The following is a 14,351-nucleotide window of genomic DNA, read 5'->3' as shown; positions in this document are numbered from 1 at the left end:
TGTGCAGGTCAGTTAAGTTCCTTCAACCCAAACTCAGTCATCCATGTCTTTATGGACCTTGATTTGTGCACCGGTCCAAATCATTTGGTGGGGGGTTTATGGTGTGGGGTTCTCTTTCAGGGGTTGGGCATGGACCGTTAGTTCCAGCGAAGGGAACTCTTAAGGCGTCAGAATACCAAGACATTTTGGACAATTTTATGCTCCCAACTTTGTGGGAACAGTTTGGGGATGGCCCCTTCCTGTTCCAACATGACACCAGTGCACAAAGCAAGGTCCATAAAGGCATAGATGGGTAAAGAGGGGCTAACATCAGGGTACTCTGACATCTGGAATCTGACATCTGTGGACAATCAAGATCCATCACAATTAAAGTGTATCTAAATCCAAAAAAATATGTTTTTGCTATTAAGCACTGTGCTAATTTAACTGGCAATTGCGTGGTCATGCAACACTGTACCCAAATTAAATTTATATCATTTTTTTTTCATACAAATGTGGCTCTTTTGGTGGTATTTGATCACCAAAGAATGGTGCTCGAAGGTGGGTAGGGGGCAGAGACAAGGGGTGACTCGGAAGGGGAGAGTTCCTTCACCTATTCTCTTAGGAAAAAGCCCTGCTGTACACCATACTAATGACACTGGCTGGGAAGGGCTTAACATCAATGGGCAATCAAGGTGTTAACTGTGTTCCTAACAAGTGTAATGTGTGCTGTTTTTTCTAACAGAACTGGTTGTGTTTTCTCCCTGAACTCAGAGTTGATTTCAGGGAGAAGAAACAGCCAGATCAATCTTTGTGTACAGACTTTTGTGTGTTTGTCAACACAGAAGTCTGTGCTGTGATTGGACACAGCCGATCAGCAGGTGTACATCATTGACTGTACACTGCTGACAAACTCATGCTGTGTCCAATCACAGCAGGGGGCGAGTGCATGTATGCCACCAAGCCAGGAAGTATGCCGCAATGTACAGGTGCGACGCAGTGCTTGGCTGTGCCACTTGCTCGCAGCATATCTACTGTAAGAGGGTGGTAAGAATACACATGACAAATGTATTTAATTGGAATCTTGTTGTGCATGTTGTATTTATTAAAGATCCGTGCAGTACTCTACTGTGAGACTTTACCTCTGTGCGTGAACTTCCCTTTTATGTTTCAATATTTTTATTGAAGGTTTTCAGTATAATACAAACAAAAGTCTCATTAATGCGGCAAAGTATTGCATCTAGCACGATGCACAATTGAGCAAAACACCGGTCAGTTCCTAAGACATGTTGGCAGCGGCAACTCAGGTTCCACAACTAAAAACCCTGGATCACACAGGATCCCATCTGCCGATGCTGTTACCTCTTGAGTTTTATAGATGTCCAATCGTGCAGCTAGCACCGCTAAATGAGAGATTTAAAGAAAACAAAGAACAGAAAAGAAGAGGGGAAAGACCCAATAGCAGAGGAAGAGAGAAGATTAGAAAATAGGAGAAGGTGGAGAAAAAGGAGAATTGGGGGAGAGCTGGGAGGGGGGGGGGGGGGAGGGAGCCGTAGTCCTGGATCCTCGAATCCTTGCTACTATAATAGCGTTAAACAGCGCGTGTCCTGGGATCGTTAGTTAGATAGACAATCCATGGATCCCATATTCTATGGAACATTTTCATCCTGTCTTGAGACAGTGCAGATAGCCGTTCGTTTAGCATTAACCATGACATTTTATGTTTGAGCTGGGCTATCGGTAGTGCGGCAGATCTCCAGTTACGAGCTATGGTGATCTTAGCTGAAATAAATAGAAAGGTAAGGAGCCTCTGCTGAGGTCTGGAAGCCCCTGCCGCTGTGCCCCCCAAGAGGGCCAGCTTAGGTGATTTTTTCAGGTTCAGTCCTGTGATTGTGTAGACAAAGTTATACACTCTAATCCAAAACCTTCTGACCTTCGGGCATGACCACCAAATATGGTAGGTGGTCCCCACCTGGCCGCATCCCCTAAAACAATGGGACGTAGCTCCCGGAACAAAAGCGGCCAATCTGGTTGGGACCATGTACCACCTTAACAATACCTTGTAGTTCGCCTCTATCACCGATGTGTTGGTGAGAGAGCGATATGCCATCTCAGAGAGCGTGTACCAATCATCTAATTCAAAGGATTCCTGAAGGTCCTGCTCCCATTGGATCATATAACTCAACTTCTTCACTGGACCTCTAAGTATTGTGTAGATGGCTGATAAATGGCCTCTAATTTTGTCATATTGCGTACTCAACTGCTCCATGGGAGTCAGGGACCCCAGGTCTCCCCTACGGGCCACACTCTGTACGAAATGTCGCAGTTGGGCACATCGAAACTTCTCCGAAGACGGCATATCAAATTTTTCCGTCAGAGCTTGTTCAGAAAGTATGCCCCTATGGTCGCACAGGTCAGCGATGCGCAGTAGCCCTTTATTTGTCCACCAGCTGAACAGTTGAGGAGAGAGGCCCGGGGTGAACTCTTTGTTGTTAAGTAATGGCGCCAGCGGATTGTGGGATGATCTGAATTTATATATTTTTGACAGTCTGTCCCATATAGCCAAAGCCAGTGACAGGGTAGGACACAATATCAGTGGTCTATCTTTCATTGGAAGCCACAATAGCTGCGATACCTGTGAGGGACGACAGGAATAAGATTCCATATCCATCCAGATAGCATGTGTGTGGCGTGAATGGTATCTGGTGAAAATATTTCTGCAGGTCCGGCAGGCCCAGTCCCCCATGTTTCTTTAGAGTGTACATTGTGCTTCTGTTCACCCTGGGCCTCTTATGTCCCCAAATAAACCTAAGGATTTCATTTTGCAACATTTGTAGATCCCTACGCAGTAGAGCCACGGCAGGGTGCGGAACAAATACAGTATTCTAGGCAACACATTCATTTTAATAGAGTGTAGTCTGCCGAACCACGATGGAGGGTGTACCTGCCATTTCGCTAGGTCCTCTGTCAGTATCTTGTAGAGTGGGGGGTAGTTCTTCCTGTATAACGACTGAATAGTCGGGGTCAGATGAATGCCAAGATATGGCAGTGCCTCCGGCTCCCATTTAAATTGATATGAGCTCTCTAGAGCCTTCTGTGTGGCCTCCGACAGGGAAAGATTGAGCGCTTTAGATTTAGACTGGTTAACTTTTAACCCCGAAATTTCAGAGAAGGGTTGAAGGATCGCATATAGATTGGGGAGGGAAGTAATTGGTGACGTCAGTGTTAGCAAGAGATCGTCAGCGAACAGTAAGCATTTATGATCCCTATTTCCACACCTAATCCCCTGGACATCCTGACATTCTCTGATCCTGATAGCCAGTGGCTCTATCGCAAGGACAAACAGGAGCGGGGACAGTGGGCAGCCCTGCCTCGTACCCCTTCTAATCGGAAGAGGCCTAGAGGAATATCCTCGCAGCATCAACGATGCCGACGGAGTGTCATAAAGCGTTCCGAGGAGAGTCAAAAAGCGTTCGCCAAAACCATATCTGCGTAGGACATCAAATAAATATTCCCAAGAAAGGGAGTCAAACGCTTTCTGAATATCCAACGATAGCAACATTCCCCGTCTAGGGCCCCCACCGTCCCAGTCCGACTGCACTGCTGATATAAGATTGATTAGTCTGCGGGTCTGATCCGATGACTGTCTGTGCGGGACAAAGCCGGCCTGGTCAGGGTGAATATAGTTCGGCAGGAAGGTGTTGAGTCTAAACGCTAAAACTTTCGTTAAAATCTTTAGGTCTGTGTTGATCAGGGAGATCGGTCGGTAGTTCGCACAGTCCCCATGATCCTTGCCTGGCTTAGGAATGACACTGAGATATGCTACATTTTCATGTAGGGGTATCTTGCTTCCCCTCCGAAGCTCATTAAAATAAGAGCACAGGTGAGGAATCAAGACATCCTGGAATTTCCTATAATATTGGCCAGGAAAGCCATCTGGTCCAGGGGCCTTTGATGGGTATAGCGACTTAATCGCCATTTTGATCTCCAAGTCCGTGAATTCAGCCTCCATCAGATCCGCGTGAGCTCGTGTCAGCTGAGGCAGCGGGGCATCACGGAAAAAGAGGTCAGCTCTACGAGGATCGTACGTGGTCTGTGAACCATAAAGTTTGGAGTAAAAATTGTGAAATTCCTTCAGGATAAGTTCAGGGTTTTGAGTGGAGTGACCCGTGGACAGCCTCAGTTTGGGTAATGTAGGCGTATGGGGTCGGGGAACCAGTTTCCTGGCTAACATGGTATTTGGTTTGTCACCCATTGTATAATACCTATGTTTAGACCAGCCAATATGTTTTTCCGCCTGAGTCGTCAGAGCCAAGTTCAATTCCAGTCTAACGTCATCGATCGTATGTCTAATGTCGCAGAGCGGGTGAGCATGTTGTTCCCGCATCAGCCGGTCTAATTTGGCTTCCAGTTGCCGAATCGCATGGTCTCGGGCCCGCTTTTGCCTAGAGCCTATTTGTATCATAATGCCCCTAATTGTGGCCTTGTGAGCCGCCCAATTAATCGTGGGTGACGTGTCCGAGGATTTATTACCCGTAAAGAACTGTTGTAGTGCTTTTTCTATTTCGGCGTACAAATTGGGGTCATTTAACAGACTAGTATTCAATCGCCACGGGGCTGGGGAAGCTTTGGACCATAACCCAGTCAAAGACATTTTAATCGGAGAATGGTCCGACCAGGGGGTGGACAGTATTGATACCGACGTTAGATACGGGAGCAGAAGTGTGCGGACCAGAATATGATCTATCCTGGAATAGGTGTGGTGCACCTGCGAGAAATGTGTATAATCCCTAGTAGTGGGATTGGACTCCATGCGTCAATTAAATCATAGAGGTGTAACAGTCTAGCTACCCTATTGCTCCCAGTCGGCGGTCTTTTGAAAGCGGGTCTGTCAGGGTTGGATTTATCCATAATTCTGTCCAGCGGGATGTTGCTGTCCCCCCCCAAGATCACCTGTCCCTGGACCTTAGGCATCAATGTCCTCAACATCTTGCTAAAAAAGTCCACCTGTCCTGAATTTGGAGCATAATAGGATACAAAGGAAACAAGTTGGTCATGGATACGTCCCACTGCCATGATATATCTGCCACCCTTATCCTTAATTATGGTGATGGGGCGTAAAAGGGGTTCGTCTAGAAAAAGCTATGGCCACCCCCTCCTTTTTATCGGGTCCATTAGCTAAGTAAAACTGTGGGTATTTAACATTAAGATAACGTGGGGCTGACGTCTTAGAAAAATGTGTTTCCTGTAGTAGCAATATATCCACTTTCTGTTTGTGATAAAATTGGAAGGCTTTAGTCCTTTTAATTGGGGAATTAAAGCCATGGACATTATGGGTGATCACCGAAAAGTCAAACAAATATGACTTAGCCATCGTGGTAGGGCAGAACACTCTTACCTTGTAGTATAATGAGGGCGGGCATAGCCTCCAATAGACGGGACTCCCAGTCCCCAGGCTTCCAGTACCAGCGTGTGTAAGTGAGGGTCAGGACCACGGCTCGGGGAAGATAGGGGGTGGAAAGAAAGAGGAAAAAGAGAAGAAATAGAGGATTAGTTAACATAAAAGACGAGGGCCGTAGCCCCGCAAACTTATACCAGTTAACTTGTGCAAACCGTATAACAGTGTGGGAAATAATCCCTGCCGGATTTAATGTCCTTTCCGGAAGTGGCAAGGGTACCCCTCTCCGAAGAGGGAAGGTAGTCTTGCAAAAGAGCAGCATGGATTTCCGATCCAGCCCAAATGGCCCTTGCTCCAAAGCAGGCCAGCAGAGCAGACTCGGGTCTTGCATACTATCGGACAGAGAGTTACACTAGCCGCGTGAGTCTGTCCCACCCCGAGAGCAACGGCCCCAGGGCAAGCAGGCACCAAATGCCCCCCCCCCCGCCCCAGCACCCTCCCTCCCAGGGGAGAGAAGAGAGAAGAATAATAAAAAAGAATATAAAAGTAAAAAGGAAAAACACAATAACTTCAAGTCAGTTACGAGAGAACCGTTTCGGGGAAAAATGATCCCAAAAAATAGGAAACTGCACTATGGTTGTGCTAACAGGGTGACTACGCAGTCGCGCAGGCACAGGCGGACTCAGATTTGTCCCTCAGGTCAAAAAAATAGTAGTATCCCTTCTTCTGCAAGTGGTAAGTCCAGGATTGTAAGGAGGGCACTAGAGTGCGTTTTCAGGTCTTCCGGGGGGTTCCTCTAGGTGGGTTCCGCTTGCGCTCCATTCAGAGTGGGGAGAGAGAGCGGTGTGCTGTATTCGGAGGGGAGGAGGCTGGTGAGTCTCTCGAGATAATGCCCAGGCTAAGTAGTAAATCTTCGCCCTCCGGCAACGTGGAAAATGAGTAGGATTTGCCATTATAAGTGAAAGATAGTCTGAAGGGGAAGGCCCACCGATATCTGATCTGCTTGTTGATGAGGTGTTGTAACAGGGGTTTTAGATTTCTACGCTTTTGCACCGTAGAAGGAGCAAGGTCAGTAAATAACTGAATAGATGACCCACAAAGAGTCAAGTCCTGCCGATTGCGGGCAGCAAGCATCAACTTATCCTTGGTCTGGTAATAGTGCGGTTTAACAATAACATCACGAGGCAGGCCATCAGATCTAGGGGCAGTAAGGGCCCTATGGATGCGGTCAATTTCCATGTGATGCGGAGCAATGTCTGGGATCAATTCCTTCATTAACTCCTTCATTGCCCCTTCCAGATCGGTATGCGTTTCGGGCAGGCCGCGAATGCGCACATTGTATCTGCGAGAGCGATTTTCCAAGTCCTCTATTTTTGTGAGGGCATCCTCTAGCCTGTCCTGGAGGTCTGTGAGCATATGGGTGTTCTGGTTAACCCTTTTGACAGTGCCTTCAACCTTAGCTTCAACTATGTCAAATCTCTCACCAATACTGTGAATGTCCCTCTTAAGATAAGTGGTAATCAAAGTGCAGGCCTTAGAAAGCTCCTGTTGTAGCATTGTGGAGAACCGGGCTAGTAGCACTGTGTCCCCGGAGTAATATGCTGACTGGGGTGCTATGGTAGCAGAGCTAAGCTGACTGGACATGGCCTCTGCCATTTCGGCCATATTTTTATCCATAGAGGATTCAGGGGAGCCCACCAGTTCCTGTGCATCTTCATCTATGGCCGGGGAAGAGGGATGCGAACGGGACTCACCCTGCTGGTCTTCCTCCATGTCCCCGGAAGATTGCGATGAGAATGGATCCCTGGGGAGTTTCAGGGGGGTTCTGCTGGCTCCATCCCGCAGGAAGGCTGCAGCTCCGGAGGCTGGGCCTCGTGTGTCTCGGCGCCATCTTGGATTGCGGCCTGCATTCAGGAGAGGACCCGGACCCCCCGGTGAATTGCAAGGCTTTGCGCTGACCTCTCTTCAGCTGACCCTGAGCCCGCCTGTTCATTACCGTCCCCGAAGCTTCCCCCTGTTGTTTCCGTCGCCGCTGTCCCGCTGGCTGTGCTCAATATTGCTGTATTTGGGCCGGATCGTGCGGAGCTCTCTCAGAGCACGTCTGCGTCCGAGATCCCGCGCATGCGCTCTGAACTTCCCTTTTATAAAGACCAGTCACTGCTGCTCTCTCTCATAGTTACATAGTTAGTAAGGTTGAATAAAGACACCAGTCCATCCAGTTCAACCTGAGTGAGTGTCCACAATTGTCCCTATCCCAAAACATTGCACACTCACATCGGTCTCTACCCTCAAGGAGTCCACTATCCAAGGTCCCCGTTCATATACTAGGGCCAATTTTGGACAGAAGCCAATTAACCTACCTGCATGTCTTTGGAGTGTGGGAGGAAACTGGAGTACCCGGAGGAAACCCAGGCAGGCACAGGGAGAACATGCAAACTCCAGGCAGGTAGTGTCATGGTTGTTGTACGAACCAGCAACCCTTTTTACTGCTAGGTGAGAGTGCTAACCACTACACCACTGTGCCGCCTCTCCTTGTGCAGGGTGACGGGTCTTGTCTCCGCCTCCTCCTGTAGTTTCCTGCAGGCAGCCTGTAGTGGGTGGGGCCTGTTGGCCCATCCCACAGCTCTCTGTACAGCACACTGATGAGGTCACGCCTACTTTTTTTAGGGTAATATCTGGGTTTGCAAATATGTTTGATGCACACTAATTAGATTAATATCCTCTGTGGCTATTGAGAAAGTTTTTGTGCCTGGAGTTCAGTTTTATTGCTTTTTACACAGGCCATTGTTGGTGTGAATGCATTGTTAGTATAAATCCATCTCCTATTGTTGTATTTCTCTTTCTTCAGTGCCTGGCCTGAGTGTCCTTATCCCCAATTCCCTTTAACTCTTTGCTTTAGATCTTGGCTGCATCTCTCCCTTTCCTGTTTTGTTTTAACTAGTACCTGTCGGACAATATCATTTCTCCCACACTCTTTCTGCCCACGGTGGGTGTCGAGAAAATATCGCGCACAGCTGCCAATCACTGCTTACAGACATCACTTTTCAGGCAGCCTGATGAGTACACGACCTTACCCCTCTTGGAGTGCTGCTCGGCGGCTCCAATTCTCCTCTTCTCCAATCACTCCAACCTCCGGCTACCGTGTAATAAGACGAGAGCTGTTATTAAGGCTTAGGGGAGAGATTGGATCTCGATGCCGGCTTATTAGGAGCTGGCCCATTCTGCTACAATTACTATTGCACAGACACGTCTGTCCCTTGTCCTCCTCTTCTGCCTCTTAGGCTGTAATTTTAATCAGCGGCAAAACCATGTGCCCTTGTGAAACCAAAGCAAAAGGCTGTGTAGGTGTTTGTATCTGTGTGTGGGAGGAATGATTCCTTATCAGTTCTTTTTTTTAAAAAACGCTATTAAAGCATTGACTTAATCCAGGTATTCATCAAATACGCGTGAAAACGGATCAAATGGAAGGCCGGTCATTGACGCGTTGAAAGCTGAACATTATGTCGATTGAAAAAGAAAAATGGCACATACGATTGTGCCATCATTCTTTTCGTTCTTCTAAGCAAAATCCAGCATGCTGGATCTGGGATCTTTCGATCGCAGCATGAAAATCATGTATCGCAGCTGGCACACTAATGAAGCGGAAAACGAATGACCAAGAATTTTCGTTCGGTTTTCAACCCATCTATGACCTGCTTAACCATCTCCATAGTTGTCTATTCTTTAAAAGATAATGATGGTATTTAAATACAGCAATTATAAGTACTTGAGTATGGCTTTATACTAGCTTGTTGTTGTGATCCCCTACACAGCAGACTGAGAACCACACTGGCTTTTTTAATACATTTTTTATTTTTATTTTTACTTTTTATTTTAGATTTCTTGGATTCCCACAGGGCAGAAAAATGTATAAAACAAAATGTCCTCATCTCTTTTTTTATTAAATTTGCTTTCCCCTATGTGGTTCATAAAAGCATTTATTTTAGGTCTCTTTCAGCTAAGCTGTTGGGGGGGGGGGGGGGGGTTGCGCAATAAAAGTTGTCAGCTGAGCCGTAGATTAACTGTCACCCGGCCACCCACCTGAACCGTAAAATAACAGCCAGATGGGGCTGTTCATATGCCACGGCTGCGATGCCTAGCTTTGCGGCCACACCATTTTTAACTTGGCGTGCAGAGTAAAACAAGCAGCACCGCTTTCAAACTTGCCCATTGAGTTCAATGGGGCTGCACGCAATTGTGGGATGGTAGTGTGGCATTAGGTTTCCATCAAGCTATTGATATATATTACCTCTTCATCGCCTGTCAACACCTGTCAAATGCCCTCTGAAAAGGGCATGAATGCAGATTGCTCTGAATGCAGCACTTTGCTTGCCTTTATCTGGCCCTTGAGGCACCATTGTTTCGACTGATAACAACAGTTAAGCATAATTCTCGCCATAAACCCCAAAAGAGGGGCATAAATAATTCCTTGCACTGACACCAATGAGGCACTATTCCTCCCATTGACACTAAAGATGGTACATGATTCCTCCCACTAATCCCAACAATGGGACACTATTTCTCCCACTAATAACAATGACATGACACTATTCCTTCCAGTGACACCACTGATGGGGTTCTGTTCCTTCCACGAATACCAATAATGAGACACTATTCCTCTAACTAATACAAATGATGATCAAAGGTGTTGTTAAGGTAAATGTTTTTTCACCTTTGAAAAAACATCTGACAGTGCCGGCGCCCCCAGCCCCCCCCCCCCCCCGTTTTACTTACCTCACCCCTCGAAAGTCCCGCGCTTGCCCCGACTTCCTCTTCACCACTCAGCCTGGCCGCTGATTGGCTGGAGTGGATGGATTGAAGGCAGCGCAGCCATTGGCTCGCGCTGCTGTCAATCACATCCAATGACGCGGCGCGCCGGGGGGCGGGGCCGTGTGATACAGCGAGCGGCTATAGCCGCCGGCTGTATCACGGGAGCGCGCCCGCAGGTGCTTCTCACCATGCGAGGGAGCTCACATGAATGTGAGAAGTACCTGCGGGAAGAAGCAGAGACAGCCGCCGAGGGACCCTAGAAGAGCAGGTTCGGGTACACTCTGTGCAAAACGAGCTGCACAGTGGAGGTAAGTATAACATGTTTGTTATTTTAAGAAAAAAAAATACTTTACAATCCCTTTAATCTAAAAGGTGCAGAAAACCATTATCTCTGTAGTGATCAATACAAAAAAGTGTGTGTAAAAATAAAGTTATTTCACTTTAAACCAGTAGGTGAGGTTGAGAAAAGCCACAAGTCCATCAAGTCTAACCTATGTGTGTGATTATATGTCAGTATTACATTGTATATCCCTGTATGTTGCGGTCATTCAGGTGCTTATCTAATAGTTTTTTTAAACTTTTGATGCCCCCCGCTGAGACCACCACCTGTAGAAGGGAACTCCACATCCTTGTCGCTCTAACAGTAAAGAACCCTCTACATAGTTTAAGGTTAAACCTCCTTTCTTCTAATTTTAATGAGTGGCCACATGTCTTGTTAAACTCCCTTCCATGAAAAAGTTTTATCCCTATTGTGAAGCCACCACTACGGTATTTATAAATTGAAATCATATCCCCCTCTCAAGCGCCTCTTCTCCAGAAAGAATAAATTCAGTGCTCGCAACCTTTCCTCATAACTAATATCCTCCAGACCCTTTATTAGCTTAGTTGCCCTTCTTTGTACTCCTCGCTCCATTCCCAGTACATCCTTCCTGAGGACTGGTGTGGTGCCTGGAACTGGACAGCATACTCTAGGTATGGCTGGACCAGTGTGTTGTATTTTCCCCTTAGCTTCATCCCTTTGGCGCTCTACCCATAAGGATTCCACCTTCTCCCTAGCTCCCTTAGTGATGTCATCTCTCACATTCACTTGTACATTATTCTTGATATATAGGCATACCCCTATATATCAAGTGCTGAGGGTATATCTGGAGTGTAGAGGGGTCAAAGTGCTGGGGGGATATCTGGGATGTAGAGGGGTCACAGTGCTGGGGGGGATATCTGGGGTGTAGAGGGGTCTGAGTGATGGGGGGATATCAGGGATGCAGAGGGGTCAAAGTGCTGGGGGATATCTAGAGTGTAGAGGGGTCAGAGTGCTGGGGGATAGCTAAGGTGTAGAGGGGTCATAGTGCTGGGGGGATATCTGGGATGTAGAGGGGTCAGAGTGCTGGGGGATATCTGGGATGTAGAAGGATCAGAGTGCTGAGGGGATATCTGGGATGTAGAGGGGTCAGTGTGCTGGGGAGATATCTGGGACGTAGAGGGGTCAGAGTGCTGGGGGGATAAGTAGGGTATAGAGGGTTCAGAGTGCTGGGGGGATATCTGGGGTGTAGAGGGGTCAGAGTGCTGGGGGGATAAGTAGGGTGTAGAGGGGTCAGTGTGCTGGGGGGATAAGTAGGGTGTAGAGGGGTCAGTGTGCTGGGGGGATATCTGGGACGTAGAGGGGTCAGAGTGCTGGGGGGATAAGTAGGGTATAGAGGGGTCAGAGTGCTGGGGAGATATCTGGGGTGTAGAGGGGTCAGAGTGCTGGGGAGATATCTGGGGTGTAGAGGGGTCAGAGTGCTGGGGAGATATCTGGGGTGTAGAGGGGTCAGAGTGCTGGGGGGATATCTGGGGTGTAGAGGGGTCTGAGTGATGGGGGGATATCAGGGATGTAGAGGGGTCAAAGTGCTGGGGGATATCTAGGGTGTAGAGGGGTCAGAGTGCTGCGGGGATAGCTAAGGTGTAGAGGGGTCAGTGTGCTGGGGGGACATCTGGGACGTAGAGGGGTCTATACTTGTTACAACTGTCCTGAGCATTATTCTAGCAGATACAGTATATTATATGCACAGGACAGCTTTGTTACTTTATGTATGTAGTATTTTCCCACTGTTTCTTTACTGTACAGAATGATTGTAGCTCCACAGAAAAGGGGAAGCTCCGCTTGTCTGCCTCCTACCTACTTTATGTCTGTTTACCTGCGCTGTCTCCATTGTAGGTGCCCCAGAGCATTATTTTGCCCAGGGGCCCATGATGCTATTAAGACGGCCCTGGGAAGAGGTGGACCTTTTATCCATCTGCCTGTTCTCCATTTATATATCTCTTTTCATTGCTTGAAAAGTGAAAGAAATCCCTGATATAAACTGTCACCAGAACAGGATTAGAGGGCAAATCTTTCAACAGAAAGGCTAGCTCTGGTGACCCTGGTGACAACCAGAGATTCCTTCACTTTTAAGAGACTTCCTTTTACTTCCAGTTTTGGCTGTGGGGAAGTCAGGAAGTGAAGGGAAATCTCTCAAATGGAAATCAGATGGCAAAAAAACTGACATATAACCCTCCTTAAAGAGTACCCCCCCTGAAAACCAATGGTGGTTAGACCAACATGGCATGATAGCAATGTTAATTAACATATCACAATGCTGCCTTCGTTTACTGTTATCTGTGCTCTGTTTTAGGTATTTTGGCCTCCACTGAGAAGTCTTTATATACCAGTCTTCCTCAACTGCTGGCTAGCAAAACATGCATTGGAGAACATGATCGTAAGTTACACTCCCTGCTTCATCAATTAGAACGGGCATACTACTTTGCTCCTAGTTTTAAAGTGTTACAGGATATTCCTTATCCCACCTTCCACTGTCTGTGTTCCCTGAAGAGTTGGTGCACACTTTGTTTTGCTAATAGTAAAAGCCCCCTTGGTCTAGCTTCCTCCACTCTACATCTCTAAACTTGTCTCTCCTGTGCTCCTCAATGCTTCCTTTTTGATCCTCCTACCCTGTTCTCCTTCATATTCTGGTCCTGTCGCCTTTGTTCTCCTCCATGTTGTTGTCATTCTGCCCTGTTTCGTCTACTCTACTGTTCTCTTACATACTACATCTATGAATTTGTCTCTCTTGCTTTCCTGTGCCCTCTATGTTTTTGTTTTTCCTGTGCTCCTCCATGCTACTGTGATTCTGGCTCACCTGTGCTGCTCCTCTCATAAACTCTCATTTTCTTCTTTACATTGTCATTCTAATCCTGGTTGCACTTTTCTTTTATATCCACAGCTTTCCTGTGCTCCTCCATTCTACTTCTATAATTGAGGCTCTCCTGTAGGCCTCCTCTCAAACTCTCTCTCCTGTTCTTTTTCACATTGTCATTCTAATCCTGGCTCTACTTTTCTTTTATATCCTCTTGTCTTATCCTAGCTCTCCTGTGCTTTCCAATACTACCTCTCTGATCCTCCCTTACATGTTGTCCTCCATATTCTGGTTCTCCCTCTCTCATTCTCCTCCATGTTGGCAATCTGTACTTTTTCTACTGCTCGCCTCCATGCTGCCTCTCTGATCCTTTCTCTCCTGTTCTCATCAATGTCTGTGTTTTCAGTCTGTCCTGTCTGTCCTGTTCTCTTCCATGCTGCCTCTCTGAGCTTGTTTCTCCTGTTCTCCTCAGTGCTGCACTTCTGAACCTCTTTCTCCTTCATGCTGTTTCTCTGATCCTCCCTTCCCTTGTTCTCCATATTTTTGTCCTGTTTCCCCTTTTCTTGTCAATGTCAATCTGTACTTTTTCGTCTGCTCTCCTCCATGCTGCATATCTGATTCTGTCTCCCCTGTTCTCCTCCATGCTGCATCTCTGATCCTGTCTCTCCTGTTCTCCTCCATGCTGCATCTCTGATCCTGTCTCTCCTGTTCTCCTCCATGCTGCATCTCTGATCCTGTCTCTCCTGTTCTCCTCCATGCTGCATCTCTGATCCTGTCTCTCCTGTTCTCCTCCATGCTGCATCTCTGATCCTGTCTCTCCTGTTCTCCTCCATGCTGCATCTCTGATCCTGTCTCTCCTGTTCTCCTCCATGCTGCATCTCTGATCCTGTCTCTCCTGTTCTCCTCCATGTTGCATCTCTGATCCTATCTCTCCTGTTCTCCTCCATGCTGCATCTCTGATCCTATCTCCCCTGTTCTCCTCCAAGCTGCATATCTGATCCTGTCTCTCCTGT

At 47.3% G+C, this 14,351-nt stretch overlaps 1 protein-coding gene across 2 annotated transcripts in view; it reads left to right on the top strand.

Moving 5' to 3' along the window:
* LOC143961100 (potassium channel subfamily T member 2-like) overlaps window positions 1–14,351 on the top strand; it is a 439,371-nt gene that overhangs the window by 222,963 nt on the left and 202,057 nt on the right. For both annotated transcript variants that reach the window (XM_077470267.1, XM_077470268.1), the window contains exon 8: window positions 12,838–12,921. In XM_077470267.1, coding sequence (XP_077326393.1) covers window positions 12,838–12,921 — 84 coding nt within the window. The remainder of the gene's footprint in view (window positions 1–12,837; window positions 12,922–14,351) is intronic.

This window comes from Lithobates pipiens, unplaced genomic scaffold (genome assembly GCF_037356315.1).
Source record: "Lithobates pipiens isolate NorthernLeopardFrog02 unplaced genomic scaffold, aLitPip1_a1.2 Scaffold_8, whole genome shotgun sequence".
NCBI classification, from domain to species: domain Eukaryota; kingdom Metazoa; phylum Chordata; class Amphibia; order Anura; family Ranidae; genus Lithobates; species Lithobates pipiens.
The sequence above is the reverse complement of the archived record's forward strand: the minus strand, read 5'-3'. Positions and strand labels throughout refer to the sequence as shown.